At 42.9% G+C, this 18351-nt stretch overlaps 1 protein-coding gene across 1 annotated transcript in view; it reads left to right on the forward strand.

Annotated features, from left to right (window-relative positions):
• astn2 (astrotactin 2) overlaps positions 1-18351 on the forward strand; it is a gene marked incomplete at its 5' end in the record, with an annotated part of 725257 nt that overhangs the window by 669822 nt on the left and 37084 nt on the right. Inside the window, 1 exon segment of the mRNA XM_080743421.1 lies at positions 11524-11665. Within this exon segment, the coding sequence (XP_080599547.1) occupies positions 11524-11665 (142 nt within the window).

The following is an 18351-nucleotide window of genomic DNA, read 5'->3' on the forward strand; positions in this document are numbered from 1 at the left end:
CAGATGCAGCCGCCCAGTCACACCGCAGCAGTGTCAATTTCGTCGGCTAAAACTTTGGCGATAAATGTTGGTCCACTACCTTTTTGCACTGACAAAAACGAAATTTAATTCAAACTAATACTAAATATATTTACAATTTAGAGTTGCCGTGCTGATACAGACATACATACTCGGTCAAATGTGTTGGAGCGGCAGGTACAGCTCGAAAACACTTGTGGTGGACACCAATCCTAATTCCGGTGCCCACTCATCCAGGTGCCCAGTTGTCCAGGTGCCCACCTCTCCAGGTGCCCACATGTCCCTAGTGCCAGTTATTCAGGTGCCCACTCGTCCAGTTATCTCCACCCCTAGGTGCCCACTCGTCCAGGTGCCCACATGTCCCAGACATACATTGAATGTAGAAGTCATTTCACACCAGACATACATTGAATGTAGAAGTCATTTCACACCAGATATACATTGAATGTAGATGTCATGTCACCAGATATACATTGAATGTAGAAGTCATGTCACCAGACATACATTGAATGTAGATGTCATGTCACCAGACATACATTGAATGTAGAAGTCATGTCACCAGACATACATTGAATGTAGATGTCATGTCACCAGACATACATTGAATGTAGAAGTCATGTCACCAGACATACATTGAATGTAGAAGTCATGTCACCAGACTTACATTGAATGTAGATGTCATGTCACCAGACATACATTGAATGTAGATGTCATGTCACCAGACATACATTGAATGTAGAAGTCATGTCACCAGACATACATTGAATGTAGAAGTCATGTCACCAGACTAAAGGCGCATTCCCACTGGGCCAGATAACAGATATCTGGAGATATTTCTCCAGATATTTTTCCATGCAAAGTGGATGGTAGCTACAGATAAAAAAAAAGTCTACCACAGATATTTGCCACAGATACTTTTATCTGTGGCAAATATTTTTTTTATCTGTAGCTACCATCCACTTTGCATGGAAAAATATCTGGAGAAATATCTCCAGATATCTGTTATCTGGCCCAGTGGGAATGCGCCTTTACATTGAATGTAGATGTCATGTCACCAGACATACATTGAATGTAGAAGTCATGTCACCACACATACATTGAATGTAGATGTCATGTCACCAGACTTACATTGAATGTAGATGTCATGTCACCAGACTTACATTGAATGTAGATGTCATGTCACCAGACGTATCAGCAGGCAGAGGCCTTCTGATCGTCTGTCGCCACACAACAAGACTAAAATGATTAATACGACCATGAAAACGACCACAGAATAAGGATGACACATTTTTCTACCGCCACAACAATATCCAATTTGTTACATACACACAAGTGTTTTTTTTTTTCTTCTTTTACCTTCTCATTTTATGTCGGCCGCATAAAAAGAAATAAAAGAAAGCGTCTCTGTCGTCACATCGCATCCAGAGAGCCCATAACACGAAACAGGTGGCCCTGATGGAAGACAGACTAATGGAAAGAGAAAAAACAAACGGCAGAGAAAAAAGTAATTAACCCTGCAAGGCCCGAATTAATTTCTACTGGCCAAAAAAAAATAAAAAAAATCAGATGGTGTTGTAGGAGTCCTAATCACAGGAAAATGTAATGTTAAAAAATTAATAATGTTTTTGTAAGGTTTTATAGCCATAAATCACAAATCATAAATCATGCTCTAATTTACATTCTGGGGATATTTTTCACAATATTAACATATGCACGTGTTCTAGACATTCTAATGATCACGAAAAAAAATATTACAGGCATTTTACTTATGTTTTAGTGAGGAATAGTTTCAGTTAAAAAGTGAGATGTTGTTCGTCCAGACGCCTGAATTTCAACTTCTCTGGGAGGTGTGAATGTCAGTCTCTGTGGGGGGTATTTATATGCAAATATCGTGGCCAATGGCATTGTAATACTAAAGAATAGGATTTAATGGTGATGTTAATGTGAAAAAAGAACAGGAAAACTAATTATAACATTTTTTTTAAAAATGATTTAAAAAACGTTGCCAAAAAGCAACGCTGGGCCTTGCAGGGTTAAATAGATAGAAAGCAAAGCAAATGAAGTGCAGATCTGTTCCATAAATTGCATTGTGGTGGCTCAGCGATACTCTGCCCCAGGGCCACACATACGGCGGACACGCTTAACCCATTTAGGCCTAGAATTATTGAATGCTTTAAAGGGCCTACACCATGCTTTTAAAACTATATTTTTTGTATAAATATATGCTCAAAATTGAGTCTTAGACAGGTTTTAACCCTCAACAAACACTCTGACCATTCTTTTTGTTTGTTCTAGCTCTACTATAATGAGGCTCTCCAGCTGCAATACCAAAACGGCCTCTGTTTGCTCAGGGGCGCATCTAGTGGGGTTTTTCCAGAAAAAAAATAAGTTTTTTGAAAAAGAAAAAGTTTTTTGAAAAAAACGTTTTTGAAAAAAAAGTTTTTTGAAAAAAGAAAGTTTTGAAAAAAAAAGTTTTTGAAAAAAAAAATTTTTTTTGAAAAATGTTTTTTTTTTACTCTGAAAAAAAAACGGGAAACGAGAGTGACGTCACTCTCGTCAACTCTCAGAACAGCACTGTTCTGAGAACCCGTGGAAAGCTTTTCATCTCTGTCTGCCCAAAACAAGAGAAAGACACAACGGTCAGAAATAGGACTTTGTGAGGATAGAAGGTGCCAGTGGGACCCCAAAAAAAGGTTTTAAAATAGAAAAAGTGAAAATTCATGGTGTAGGTCCTTTAACTATTGAAAAATAGCAGATCTACAAGATGGCAGCGCGGCACTTTGAAAAATCGTGAAAATGTGTTATTCAATATATATATTTTTCAAAGCAAACTTTTGTAACTCAAATCTCTGCTTCTGGAGGGGTCCCTGGAACAACACATTTTGAGATGGGGGGGGGGTCTGCGGCCAAATAAATGTAATTCTGGGGGTCCTTGACATGAAAAAGTTTGAGAACCACTGATTTAGAGGAAGGATTTTAGAAGTCGGGGTCAAAGATCGGATCAAACATATTCAAAGACTTGCGCACATTTTCACGATTTTTCAAAAATAGCAGATCTACAAGCTTGCAGCGCGGCACTCGGTGCCGCGCTGTGAGCTTGTATATCTGCTATTTTTCAATAGTTAAAGCGCAAAATAATGGTTAAAGCGTTCCCGGTATTTGAGGCTTAACAGGCAGATGTTTATTTAACTCCTCCCCCCACCGGAGGACGCTGCAGTGCAGAGCCTCCCATTGGAGGAGGCCGCAGTGCAGAGAGGGCCTCTCATTGGAGCAATGGTTCTCAACCTTTTCAGGCCACGACCCCCAAATGTAATCATAATTTGAGCTTGGGACCCCCTCCACCCACTTGTAATCGTAGGAGTTGGCATTACATTGCCTGGTTCCAGACCATAGACCCCGTCCACTCTCAGAGTGGACTGTTTCTCTGGTCTGGAGCTGAGTACATGAATCGGCAGTTTAGCAGCCAAAAACTGCGGCTGATCCAATGAGCGCGGGGTGGGGGTGGGTTTAAGGAATATCCAATCCGCGCAGCAGTTGAAACGTAGTCTGGGATCACTTCACTTTTCGGGTTTGTAACCGGTCTGGAGCGGAAACCACAAAACGTCATGTTGTAGTACTCAAAGGACTACAATTTGGCCGGAACTATCCACCGGAAACAGTTTTAACCCAAAATAATTCCTGTGCGCTCAAGGACATACTTTTAGGGCCTACCTAATAAACTCCTCGATGCAGAGTAGTTTTGCTTTTGAAAAATTAGTTTGGTATATGCATGTTTTAGTCCAACTTTTAGCGACCGGCAAGACCACACTAGGCTACTGGAGCATTTTAATAGGGATTGGGGAAACAAACGGTGGGAACCAAATCAAAGCGACGCCGCTTCTTCTAGTGGTTTCCGCGCTTTAGGCGGAAACCAAACGGTCTGTTGTGAACGAGCACCAGGCTCTCTCCCGGGAGAAAGCCTGGTAGGCGAGGTTAGTTGAAACGATTCAAACGAAGTTCACACACACAGGCAGGCGCTTTTCTAAGCAAGTTTTTGCAATGGTTCATTCATTCATACATTGGGAAGTGAAGCGGCGAACATTCGGCGCCAGCGTCCTCACTTCCCACATTCACACACCAATGGTGGCAAGCTTGCGCCGACCGACTCATTGGAGGCAATGTGGGGTTCAGTGTCTTGCCCAAGGACACTTCGACATGTGGACGGGAGGAGCCAGGATTTGAACCGCCGACCCTGGGATCATTAGCCAACTCGCTTTACCTCCTGAGCCACAGCCACCCCCTTTCTGTGTCTATGGTGTGTACTGTAGACCCTCTCTCGTCGTAAGACGTTGCAGGGCAGACCCTCTCAACGCCACAGGGCGTCACAAGGTTGGGGAAAGTGGGACTGAGTTACTAGGGCCCAAGGTGGATGGGCCCTAGTAACTTTAGCTGTTGAAAAATAGCAGATATACAAGCTCACTCGCGCTGCGAGCTTGTAGATCTACTATTTTTGAAAAGTCACGAAAATGTTTGCAAATCTTTGAATATAGGTATTTTTAAGCGAACATTTGTAGGTCAAATTTTGCTTCTGGGGGGGGGGGGTCCCTAGAAATAAATATTTTGAGATGGGGGTCCGTGGCCAAATACATATCATCTTGGGGGTCCTTCACATGAAAAAGTTTGAGCACCACTGACATGGAAACATAGGTTTCTTGCACACATTTTCAAGATTTTTCAAAAATAGCAGATCTACAAGTTCGCAGCGCGGCACTCGGTGCCGCGCTGTGAGCTTGTATATCTGCTATTTTTCAATAGTTAACATTCATGGGGGGCCCGCAGTGAATCCTTGTACCCAGGGCCCAGAATTTGGTGTGACGCCCCTGACGCCACATCTAAAAAGCTCCGATTCTTCTGTCCCCTCGATTCTTTCACAAAGTAACTCACTGTCCAACACTGTACCTTGTTGTTTTCAAGTTTAAATGAACAGAACATGGTGGAGTATGTTGATACAACTAGTACATCTGCAGTTGTTTGGAGGTGGTCTCCCAACTCTTCCATTGAGAAGTTATATAGACGCTGGTGTATGGACAGTGGTTCTCAGCCTGTTGGTCGGGGACCCCCAAGGGAATGCCCGTTAAGCCCCCACATGATGACAGTGAAATGACAGTTTAATTACTTTTTTTCCAAGACCTTTTAAATATCTAAAAAAAAAAAAAATGTATCAAAAGTAATGAACAAAACTACATACAATAATAAAAACTGTTCAAACATTGGCCAAGTTGTCAAATAACATCAAAACAAGACAAAAAAAAAAAGCTTGTGAGCTTGTAGATCAGCTATTTTCACAATATTTATCTGTGGAACCGAGTCAAATACAGTAAATGTGATGCATCAACTCCTATACAATTACGCGTGCTTGTCGGGCTGGGGTGTCCCCAGTTTAAATATGATTTATTTCTCGAAGAGGTTGAGAACCTACTGCAGGTTGACGAGTAGCACTGCCTGGAGCACATGAGCACAATATATCTTCCCCATGGCCAAGCCAGGCATTAATTCCCTTTCCAAGCTGAGTGGCAGATGTTGTAACCAAAACGTTTGTACTCTATCTGAGTTTCAACCGGATAATTTGACACTGCAGATTTCTGTTGTTAAAAAGACTCAGACACCAAAAGAATGTTTTTAATGAAGGTCAAACAATGGATTAAACACAATGCGTTGTTGTTGTCTGTTGTGGGGATGGGAGTGCGATTTTTATTGCATTTATTTCCTCAAATAGCTCTGTGTTCGACGGCACAAATAGTCGCCATGGTCTCTTTTGAAGGCAGAGATATGTTTTCAGTGACTGTGGTTATGAGAATATCACCACTGTCGGGCAGAAACCTTGTATCTCCAAGTTTCACATTTGTAATTTTTTTTTTCGCAAAGTAAAGCCCTGCTTCATCATACAAGGCAGTCTCACAAAAGTAGTGAAAACAGCTGATCTACAAGCACACAACGCCTCGCGGTGCGAGGCGTTGTGTGCTCGTAGATCTGCTGTTTTCACTAGTTTAGTTCATTTTTTAAATGATAAATACCAAACTAACGGTTTTGGACGTATAAGGTTTCCACCCGACAACGACGATATGCTGTCTATTGTTTCTAAATTAGAACGATCCATCTAGAGCAGGAGTGGGCAACTTTGATGATGGCGAGGGCCACTATATTTCCACCTTCACTCCAGAGGGCCACATTCATTGCATATTGCTACGTCCTACTTTGTCATTCTAGTATCTCAGACAAAGGAGGCAAAAATAGCAGATCTACAAGCTCAAAACGCATCGCAGCGCGATGCGTTTTGAGCTTATAGATCGGCTCTTTTTGCTTCTTGTGAATTGGAATCCGGAATTATTTTTTGTTATTTTTCAATTGGAATCCTGAAATGTAACATTTTGATTTAATTTCAAACGCATTTATATACTCACTCGTGTTAACTTTATGAACCTAAATACAAAAACAATGAACATAAAAAAAAATACATTTGAATGCTACTATACTAGTCATTAAGCTACTAATATAGACTGACGGAATTAAAGCAGATCATGTTTGGAATTGTAACAGCTGAAATCAATAATATATCAGTATTCTGGTATTAACCACATTAACTCATACAGTGCCTATCCCGAACTAGTTCGGGATAATTTGGGCCGTATTAACGTCCTGAGTGCCTATCCCGAACTAGTTCGGGATATATATATATATATTTTTTTTTTGTAAAAAAAAAAAAAAAAAAATTGAAGTTACTTTTTTTTTGAACCCCACTATATTCTGTTTACACGGCCCCACGAGAGCGTCGCGCCGCCGATATTTACCATCCACTCCAATGCAATCCAGGATCTTTAGAGCTCATTTTCTCTGTTCCAAGCATATCCATGAGGTGTGCAAGGTTTAATCATGGCTAAATCGCCGAAAATAGGTCTTCTAAAATGCTTGGTAGCCAATAGCTAACTTCAAGCTAACTTCATCCTGTTCCTGTAAATGAACAGAGGAAAGTGTTCTGGTGCATCATGGCTGCGCAGGGCTTGTGCATGTAACAGTGTATCTTTATGATGAATTCTTTGGCCACTGGGCGCCCTCTAGTGGTGAAAGCTGGCACTGATAGGGTTAAGTGAAGGTGGGGGCCGCATGTGGCACCCGGGCCGCCATTTGCCCATGTATGATCTAGAGATTGTGAAGATAATGTACAGTAAGTGTATATGCGCTCTGTTTGGGTTTGAGAAAGTGTGTTGTGAGAGGAGCTGGCACTGTAAAGCGTGGAAGCCCCCGCCGCGTGATGCAAGTTGTATATAGTGAACGTAAATACGTGGAAATCCCGACTCAAGATGTATCGCGTAAACGCAGTCCTTCGTCCACGTCGATGGGAGATTTGTGGGATGCCGAGAGAAAAACTGTCTGATCACAAATTAACCCATTTAGGGCCTGGGATTATTGAATGCTTTAACTATTGAAAAATAGCAGATCTACAAGCTCACAGCGCGGCACCGAGTGCCGCGCCATGCGAGCTTGTAGATCTGCTGATAAAGCCGTGAAAATGTGAGCAAATATTTGAATGTATGTATTTTTAAAGCGAACGTTTGTAACTCAAAGTTTGCTTCTGGGTGGTCCCTGGAACTAGATATTTTGAGATGGGGGTCCGTGGGCCAAATACATATCATTTTGGGGGTCCTTCACATGAAAAGGTTTGAGAACCTCTGGCATAGTAGTCTCTCAAGAACAGACTTACTGAGCTCCAGTTAAGTGAAAAGAACCTTTTCTTTGAAGATGGCCTGCCAGATTGCCGAAATAGAAACATAGGTTTTTCAACATCAAAACGTAGAAAAGCATTCAAAAGACACTTATAGGATCGGGTCAAAATTAAAATGTTCACGATTTTTCAAAAATAGCGGATCTTCAAGCTCTCAGCGCAGCACTCAGTGCCGCGCTGTGAGCTTAAATATCTGCTATTTTTCAATAGTTAAAGCATACAATTAAAATACACAATAATGTGTACCCGTTCTGAATTGGTTAAGATTATACTGTATATATACAGTGTAATCTTAACCAATTCAGAACGGGTGCACATACTGTATATATACAGTATAGGGCCAAATCGAGAATCGCGTTCGCAGCCCCGTGCGGGCTTAACACCAGAATAAATGAATCCAATTTGAGATTCATGTTTAAAGCAAGGGAAGGTCCTTCTTCGAAAGAGCAACTCTGGCACTAGGAGCTCGGCAGTACAGGAATGCATTTGGGGGGGGAAACCCTCCTATACACAGAGCTCTTTTTGTGAAAAGGTCAAATCATTCATTCGTGCAGTTCTTTTTCCTTCTCTTCTGCAACCTTTTCTTACCATCCCCTTGTGCCCCGGCAGTCCAGACTCCCCGTGTTTATAAGTTGGCCCATGTATCATAAGCTAAAACTAAGCTGCCCTTTACCTCTTGTAGAAATAGTTGGAAATCCAACCGTTTGAGTGCTTTTAAACTGTTTTGACAGCTCCCTCTTTTTTTCCATCACCCCCACGAGCTCTGGAAACCGTGTGTGTGTGTGTGTGTGTGTGTGTGTGTATGTGTGTGTGTGTGTGTGTGTGTGTGTGTGTGTGTGTGTGTGTGTGTGTGTGTGTGTGTGTGTGTGTGTGTGTGTGTGTGTGTGTGTGTGTGTGTGTGTGTGTGTGTGTGTGTGTGTGTGTGTGTGTGTGTGTGTGTGTGAGAGAGAGAGAGAGAGAGAGAGAGAGCGAGCGTGCAGAGGTGTCGCACCAAATTCTGGGCCCTGGGTACTTTTAACTATTGAAAAATAGCAGATATACAAGCTCACAGCGCGGCACCGAGTGCCGCGCTGTGAGCTTGTAGATCTGCTATTTTAGAAAAATCTTGAACATTTGTTTAAGTCTTTGAATGTTTCAAATCCTTCTAAGGTTTTTTTGAAAAACCTATGTTTCTATGTTAGTGGTGCTCAAACCTTTTCACGTGAAGGGACCCTAAAATGATATCTATTTGGCCACGGGCCACCCATCTCAAAATATCTAGTTCCAGGGACCCCCCAGAAGCAGAATTTGAGTTACAAATGTTCGCTTATAAAAAACATATATTCAAAGAGTTGCACACATTTTCACGTTTAAAAAAAAAATAGCAGATCTACAAGCTCGCAGCACGGCACTCGGTATCTATATCAGGGGTTTTCAAAGTGGGTGACGGGGCACCCTGGGGTGCCGTGATGGCAGTCCAGGGGTGCCGCGAGATAATTTGATAATATTTGGAATTCATTTGGACACTTAAAAAAATATTTAGTATAATTTTAAACTTTAAGTACAAAGTTATTTTCAGTCAGTTCCAATCAAAATGGCTATTATCTCAACGTTTTCCTCGCAACATAATCGCTAAAATATGGCATAAATATAAGGTGTTGGGAGAAAAGTATTAATATAATGTAGGGGTGCCTCGGATGAAAATAATATTTATAGGGGTACCCTGAGCCAAAAAAAGTTTGGGAACCCCTGATCTATATAATACTTTAGCTATTTTTGCAATAGCTAAAGTATAAAATAATTCCAGGCCCCTCCACCTTATTGGGCCCTAGCAGGGACGTCACACCAAATTCTGGGCCCTGGGTACAAGGATTCACTGCGGGCCCCCCATGAATGTTAACTATTGAAAAATAGCAGATATACAAGCTCACAGCGCGGCACCGAGTGCCGCGCTGTGAGCTTGTAGATCTGCTATTTTTGAAAAATCGTGAAAATGTGTGCAAGAAACCTATGTCAAGGACCCCCAAGATGATATGCCACGGACCCCGATCTCAAAATATTTCGTTCCAGGGACCCCCCCAGAAGCAAAATTTGAGTCAGAAATGTTCGCTTAAAAAATACATATATTCAAAGATTTTCACACATTTTCACAACTTTTTCAAAAATAGCAGATCTACAAGCTCGCTGTGAGCTTGTATATCTGCTATTTTTCAATAGATAAAGTTATTAGGGCCCCTCCACCTTGGGCCCCAGTAACTCAGTCCCACTTTCCCTCCCCCCTTGTGACGCCCCTGAGAGCGCGCGTGTGCAGGAGCGCATAGTGTGTGACTGAATGAACAAGTGTGCGTACGCTGCTATGCCTTTCCTTTCCCGTAAGCTGACATGAAAGATATTTCACAACTTGTGAAGTGGTGTTTTGTGAGCCGCCGGGGCACTCAGTGAGATATCATTGTAACAGTACCATGTGCCCATAAAGGAGAAGAGATCCCACTTTCCTACAGTTCTATAATGTACCGTGTAGGGGCTCCTGCCAGAAAAAAGTCATATTTAATTTTGCCTCGGGGCTCCGCGGTGCTGTCGAAATAGCTCCCAGCGGACTGAGCAGAGGTGAAACTAAGAATGGCTCTGAACATAAAGAGTCAAGCGGCAAAATCAATGCTGGGAGTAGAATTTTTCATGTAAAGAATGTATATCGTCACTGTCGGTCAGAAAACCTTGTATCTCCAAGTTTTCAAATTTGTAGACTTTTTCGCAAAGTAAAGCCCTGCTTCATCATACAAGGCTGTCGCACAAAAGTAGTGAAAACAGCCGATCTACAAGCACACAACGCCTCGCACCCGCGAGGCGTTGTGTGCTTGTAGATCGGCTGTTTTCACTAGTTTAAATCATTTTTTAAATGATAAATACAAAACAAACGGTTTTGGACATACAAGGTTTCCACCCGACAACGACGATATTATTCATTCACGGCCAAATTCAATTTAGCCTTTTTTTCTCCTTCTTCTTCTTCTTCTTCTTCAAGGCATGTGAACCAAAGAACAACTTGAACTTCTTGTTTGTTTTGAATTGCAAGAAAGCTTTTGCAATTTCTCTGAACAAAAGGTGAACATAATGACCCCACCTTTCTCCCTAATTTCTTGGTGTAACGTGTGCTGAGTATTCAGTGAGAGCTATAAACGCAAGAGGTCTTTTTCTAAATGAATCCTTCCTGCCTTCCGATTCTACAAATGTCTTCTAATTCAGTGCAGAACACTCACATCAAAGTAGGTTTTTTTTGTGTACATGCATGCTTGCTAAGCAAAATCAGGGAATTATAAGCAAACACCCTCCCATAGGGATACAATAGCGATACATTGACATATTAGCTTGAATCAGCCGACATAAAATCAGTATTTGAGCCTATGCCAGACTCTGGTCAAAAGGTGGAGGCTGAGTCCCTAGTTAAAATATTGTCACTGTCGGGCAAAAACCTTGTATCTCCAAGTTTCAAATTTGAATGTTTTTTCACCAAGTACAGCCCTGCTTCAACAGCCGATCTACAAGCGCACAACGCCTCGCACCGCGAGGCGTTGTGTGGTTGTAGATCGGCTGTTTTTACTAGTTTAGTTCATTTTTAAAACGATAAATACAAAACGAACGGTCTTGGACATACAAATGTTTCCAGCCGACAACGACGACAATATGCTTATTTTGGTGGGTCGCGTCCTGAAAAAGGTTGAGAAGCACTGGGAGTCCTACATAATGCTTTGTGTTCCGTCACGTTGCAGGTGAGGTGCTGAGCCTGGTGGACGACCTGTTCTCGGGCCTGGGCTCGTCCTGCGTGGTGGCGGGGCGGAGGAACGGAGAGCATCCCCACTCTGTGCTCTACTCCGTCGTCTTCAAGTGCCTGGAGCCAGACAGCCTGTACAAGTAAGTAAGACACAGTATGTACACAGTATAAGACTCTCAGTGTTTGAGCGGTTAATTCCGTCGACTAAAACTATGACGAAAAGGGTCCCATCCTAATTTACAGTACACTTTAAGACAGAATAAGACATAATAAAGCCATAATAAGAAATAATGTGTTGGTAATTAGAACTACAATTATTTTATTAGACAGAAACAAAGACAGAATAGCAGAAAGAGTGAATACATTCACTCTGGCACCGCGGGAGGTACCACCGCACGACCGGCAGTTCAACCGGCAGTCGCGCTGCATCGCCGGCGATAGGACTGTCGGCCGCCGCATGGAACGGTAGCCACCACCGCGCACGGACCGGCAGTTTACCACGACGGGACCTGCCGGTCTGTGTGGCCGCCGCCGGTCCTACTGCCAGGACTGCCGGTCGGACTGCAGGTCGTGTGGCGGTGCCTGCCGGGGCAGTTCCGCGGCAGGTGCCGGTGCCAGAGAATGTATCCGCTCTTTCTGCTATTCTGTCTTTGTTTCTGTCTAATAAAACATATTAGTTCTAATTACCAACACATTATTTCTTATTATGGCTTTATTATGTCTTATTCTGTCTTAAAGTGTACTGTAAATTAGGATGGGACCACGAAAAGTGTGTGTGTGTGTGTGTGTGTGTGTGTGTGTGTGTGTGTGTGTGTGTGTGTGTGTGTGTGTGTGTGTGTGTGTGTGTGTGTGTGTGTGTGTGTGTGTGTGTGTGTGAGAGAAATGGAGAACAAAAAGACTATGTACTACTACTACTACTACTAGTAAGACGCCTCAGGGCGACAAGCGACCTTGCCCTAAAGGGCGAGGTCACGCCATGTCTTGACCATCTCGCCAGTGACGTATATCGGACCAGTTACCCATATATGGAGACCCCTGGTACCCATATATGGAGATCCAGGTACTGTACTGTATATGGAGATATGCTGTGAGAGCCCAAACATGCTTACTCAGTTATTTTGTGAATCGCTGCCGCTTGCTTCACACATACGCCAATAAAGCTCTGTTGAATAGAGTAGTGAAGTGTGACGTAATTTACACATCCTACCTGGTTTGCGGTTTTCTTCCCCCATTCTGAATTCCCATAGACCTTTTTCATATCGCGTCATATAAGAACTGTGTTACAATTATAAACAAATTATCTCAGCGGTTTGACTCCTATGGATATGAAGAATCAACTGATGGTGAGAAAACGCTAATGTTACTGTCGCCAAATTAGTTACATTTTCGCTAGAAACAGGCTTTATCACTTATGAGTGACTTGACTATCATAAACCACACATAGCCACCTCGCCGACAATATCGCAAAGACCGTTTGTTTATTTTTGTACCGCAATGCTTATATGAGACGATTTTAAGATGACTCAATGTTATTCTCCATAGAGAATTACTTCCTTGGAACCGGGGGATGAGCGAGTCACGTCATGACTTTGTTATTCTATTGATAAGTCCCGGAAAAGACGTGCTGTGATTGGTCAGTAATCACTTTGACTGGCAGCGATCCCTTGGTTTTTCCCGGACGTCCTGGCTGCCTCCAGTTGTGTTTCATTGTGACCGTCAGGTCGCAGTTACTATCAAAACCTCCACCGGCTGTCAGTCTGTCTGTCTGTCCTTCACGTCACATCGTTGCCCCGACCCATGCCAAACTTTGCTCCTTGGCTGCCAAACCACAACCTCCACCCCTCATTTCTCACATGTCCCTCTCTTCTAGCGCCACCATGAGGCCGATTCTTGCAAAACCACATTTTTGGACACTGCTCCTCCAAATTTTGCCCTAAAATCACGCAAAGCCGTACACAGTATCTCTACAGTCATGTCATCAGAATGCATCTGTCCCATCTAGCGCCACCATCAGGCCCATTTTTTCAAACACATTTTTGGACACTGCTCCTAACAGATTTGGTCCTAAAATCACGCAAAGCGGTACACAGTATCTCTAAAGTCATGTCATCAACATGGATCTGTCCCATTTCCCATATTCCCTCCTGATTGGCCACCATTGCCTTCGCTTTGCTTATCTCCCGATTTAGGGAGTCTTTTTCTTTTTTTTTTTTTTTTTTTTCTTTTTTTTTTGATTTGAAGACAATACAACAACAAGACGTAACAAGACAACACACACCAGACTGGAGAGCATATAAACGAGAGTAGTAACCTATCATAGAAAAAGTACAAAAGTCTTATTTAAAATAAAAAACTTGGGACAATTACTTGAAGAAGTGATGAACAATTATAGCCTACAGAGGTACAAGTTGTACACCATATTACGGTACTATTAAACGTAAACTTGGTGTCATGGGCAGTCGTAGTCTATGACTCATAGAGAGTCGAGATGACTCGTAATAGGACCCCAGATATATTCATATGTTGCAAGACTGTCCTGTCTGTGGCATCGCAGCCTCTCCAAGTGTATTAATGATACAAACTCATTAAACCATTTGGTGAAACTTGGAATGACAACGGTCTTCCACTCCGTTAAAATGATTTGTTTCGATTTAGGGAGTCTTACTGGTATCTATGTGTTGCACTCCGTGCTGCTGCCGTTCCTGCAACCTTATTTCCAGATAAAGTAGTGGAGGGGAGGCGGATGCCAGAAGAGAATAAAATGCTCATATCAAATGCACATCACAGCCATGCCCCCCATAGGAAGGAAGTAAGTGCAAGTCTATTGGGCCACTTAACACATATGGTGCCAACCCCGAGTTTCCCGAGTTTGTATTGGTACTAGTGCTGTGCCAACCCCGAGTTTCCCGAGTTTGGGCCGTTTTTGAAAAAAATAAAAAAAATAAAAATCATTTTTTTTTTTTTCAAAAATCTTTTTTGGACCTCCAGAAATGTATTAGGCATGATCGCGATCGCGAAATTGCATGTTTAACCCCCATACCAACCCATTCTTTCAAACATGGCAGCCATGTTTGTTTACATCTGAAGAAAACATAATGGCTGATAAATCATGAATGCCTGAACGGATTTCCAAGCGGATTTTTTTGTTTGAAAGCTGTGAACAGCATCTACACACGTGGTGCATCATCTAGGCATGGGCGTGCACTTTTGACACACTTGCACAATTACATGGAAGTCTATGGTAACCATGGCAACGCGAGACATTGAAGACAAAAAATCATTGCAACATAAGTGTTAAGACACATTTATTACCACTTTGAGATGTTCCTCTTAACAGGTTAAAATATCTTCACTCCCAGGCAGAAACCTTGTATCTCCACATTTCACCTTGATTTTTACGTGTTTTCTTCTTTTCTTAGTTGTATTCATGCCCTATTACAGGAGTCTTCAACGTTTTCTGGCCGAGGACCCCTTAGTTGAGAGAGAGATGAAGCAGGGATCCCCTACAACCCATAGATACCATATAGTTTCATCGTTTGACAGCACAATCATCAGTGTATTTTGGGTTCATGTAAATTTGTGTTTTCAGATATTTAACCAGTTGAACCGTCAATACTTAATAAACTTGACCTTTCACTATGTACTTAGTCTGCTCTTTTCCCCCTCTACACGAAACCTCTTTGCCAAACATAGCCGATCTACAAGCTCACAGCGCCTCGCAGTGCGAGGCGTTGTGAGCTTGTAGATCTGCTATTTTTGGCTAAAGTTCTCAGAATATGGATGCTAGGGTTCAAGTGGTTAACATAAAAAAGGAGAAAAAAAGGCTTCTATCACAAAGATTTGGAGGACCCCCTGTAGTAACTCTGAGGACCCCCTAGGGGTCCCGGACCCCCTGTTGAAGATCTGCTACAACAGACTATTACAACAGTGTCACACAAAACAGTGTGACAAAACAAAAGTGGCACAAATAGCCGACCCACAAGCTCACAACATGTCGTCATGTGATGCGTTGTGAGCTTGTAGATCATGTCTTTATTGTTGTGGTCAAAGTGAAAGTGCTTGTTAAGTGTGCCTGTGGGTGTTGAGCTTCCTTCCCACCAGACGTGATAAAGATAACGATAACGACGTGTCAGCGTTCACATCAATTATGACGGCTTTATCGTTGTGGTGTGGACGCAACCATCCACTTCAATTGAAAACCATTTTTTCATGGTTATCGCGCCCAGTGGGAAAGGGTCTTTATTCTGTAGGTCAGGGGTCTTCAACGTTTTCAGGCCAAGGACCCCTAAGTTGAGAGAGAGATGAAGCAGGGACCCCCACAACCTGTTCATAGAATCGTTTGACAGCATAATCGTCAGTGTATTTTGGATTCATGTCAGTTTGTGTTTTCAGATATCTATTAAACCACTTGAACCGTCAATACTTTATCAATCTCTCGAGACAAGAGTCAATGATGGCTACGCCATTGGAAAGGGACAAGTGGGCGGTCCCTTTTCGTGACGATGGCTAGCCAGAATGACACTTTATAAGCTTGACCTTTCACTGTACTTAGTCGGCTCGTTTTCCCCTCTACACCAAACCTCTTTGCCGAAAATAGCAGATCTACAAGCTCACAACGCCTCGCACTGCGAGGCGTTGTGAGCTTGTAGATCTGCTATTCTATCGCACAAAGATTTGGAGGACCCTCTGTAGTAACTCTGAGGGCCCCCTGTTGAACACCCCCTGGTTTTGGACTTGCGAGGTTTCCACCCAGACAGAGGATGATACGAGTATCCCACACTGTGATGATGTATGGATTCATAAAGGCGTGCTCTGGCGGGCTCTTTGAGCTACCATGAGGACAGAGTGCTATATAAGCACGGCTGGCAGGGAGCATTATGGAACATTTCAGGAGTCACACGTCTTGTGTGGACTCAGCTGTTTTCCTTCCAGTCCTCCTCCTCTTCCTCTTCACTAATAGGCCTTTTATTTTATAGTGATGGGCCCACTTATAATGACATTAAACGTATCCTTTACTGACCAACGTCAAGGAACATCTGCAATTCCACTACACCTCTTTTTGTCTTTTTTTAACTTTTTTTTGTAATAAAGTGCAAGACATGAATTACACCTCGTCCACAATCTGTTTAACCACGTTAGGATTACGCCAAAGTCTGTATTCCGGCATACGACAAGGCCCTGCACCGCAAATAGCCGATCTACAAGCGCACAACACGCTGCAACCGCAGTGACGTTGTGGGTATGGGATGGGACGATATGACATTTTCATATCACGATTATTGTGACAAAAGAAATCACGATTTACGATATTACCGCGATAATCAAAATCCATTATCCTGGGGTGGAACGTTTGCCAAAAAATAGCAGATCTACACGCTCACAACGTGTCCCAACGTGACGTGTTGTTAGCTTATAGATCGGCTATTTTTTGGCAAAGACATTAATAGAGAATGGAAAAAAAAGACTGTATCAAGTACGTATATTATAAGTACCTTTTACCAATAGAGGGTTTAAGTGGTACCGGATATGCAGCTCGGCAAATAAAAGGTGAATTGATCCCAGTGCATGACAGAGGACGATATCACGATAAATGAAATCTCCACGATACGATTATCGTGAGTGTTTTTTTTTATCACGATAAACGATAATATCGCGTATCGTCCCATCCCTAGTTGTGGGCTTGTGAATGTGCTATTTTTGGCCCGGGTTGACACCGTCATTCTGCTAAGCATAAATCAGACTTTTTAGGACTGTGAGAATATTGGCAAGGATGTTTATGTTTGTCATGGCTGTAACATCAGATATGGTGGCGGGGGACAGGCCCGCCCGCCCTCCCGCGCCGCTCGCTAACAAGCCCAGCCACAGCTCCACTCCGCTCCACGCTAGCGCAGGCAGACTCGTCTCCATATTTCACACTGTGACAATTTTGGCTTTTAGTGCCGTTAAGTGCAGGATGTGTTACAGCGACGACCGCGAGGGCCGCGACCGCATGTAATGTCCGTACAACCTCAGGCCAGGGTGGTCTGTTAGCTAACCGCCACCCGTACTCGCGAGCAGACATGTTGGCCCGGCGAGCGGTCCTGACCAGGCCTCCAGCAGCCTCGCAAACCAGGGGCGTCACAAGGGAGGGGGGGGGGAAAGTGGGACTGAGTTGCTAGGGCCCAAGGTGGTGTAGGGGACCATAATTATTTTATACTTTAGCTATTGAAAAATAGCAGATAAACAAGCTCACAGTGCGGCACCGAGTGCAGCGCTGCAAGCTTGTAGATCTGCTATTTTTTGAAAAGTCATGCAAATGTGATGCAAATCTTTGAATATATGGATTTTTTTAAGCGAACATTTGTAACTCCGATTTTGCTACTAAATATTTTGAGATGGGGGTCCGTGGCCAAATACATATCATTTTGGGGGTCCCTCTTATGAAAAAGTTTGAGCACCACTGACATATTAGTTAAAAAAAAAAAAAACTTGAAATATATTATAAATATATTCAAATATATATATATTTTTTCAAGATTTAAAAAAAAATAACAGATCTACAAGGTCGCAGCGCGGCACTCGGTGCCGAGCTGCAAGCTTGTATATCTGCTATTTTTCAATACTTAAAGCACAAAATAATGCGTACTAATAATGCGTTCATGGAGGGTAAACCCGCAGTGAATCCTTGTACCCAGGGCCCAGAATTTGGTGCGACACCCGTGTCGCAATAACTGTGAGGCTGCTTATTCACCATGACCGAGTTCTCCTCCACTGCGAGAGAGGGCCCCGTCGACCAGAGAAGAACAATAGCATCCACCACTTCCAGTCTTCCACCATTTGTGAGGCT

This window comes from Nannobrachium achirus, assembly GCF_963921795.1.
Source record: "Nannobrachium achirus genome assembly, chromosome: 15".
In the NCBI taxonomy this organism is placed as follows: domain Eukaryota; kingdom Metazoa; phylum Chordata; class Actinopteri; order Myctophiformes; family Myctophidae; genus Nannobrachium; species Nannobrachium achirus.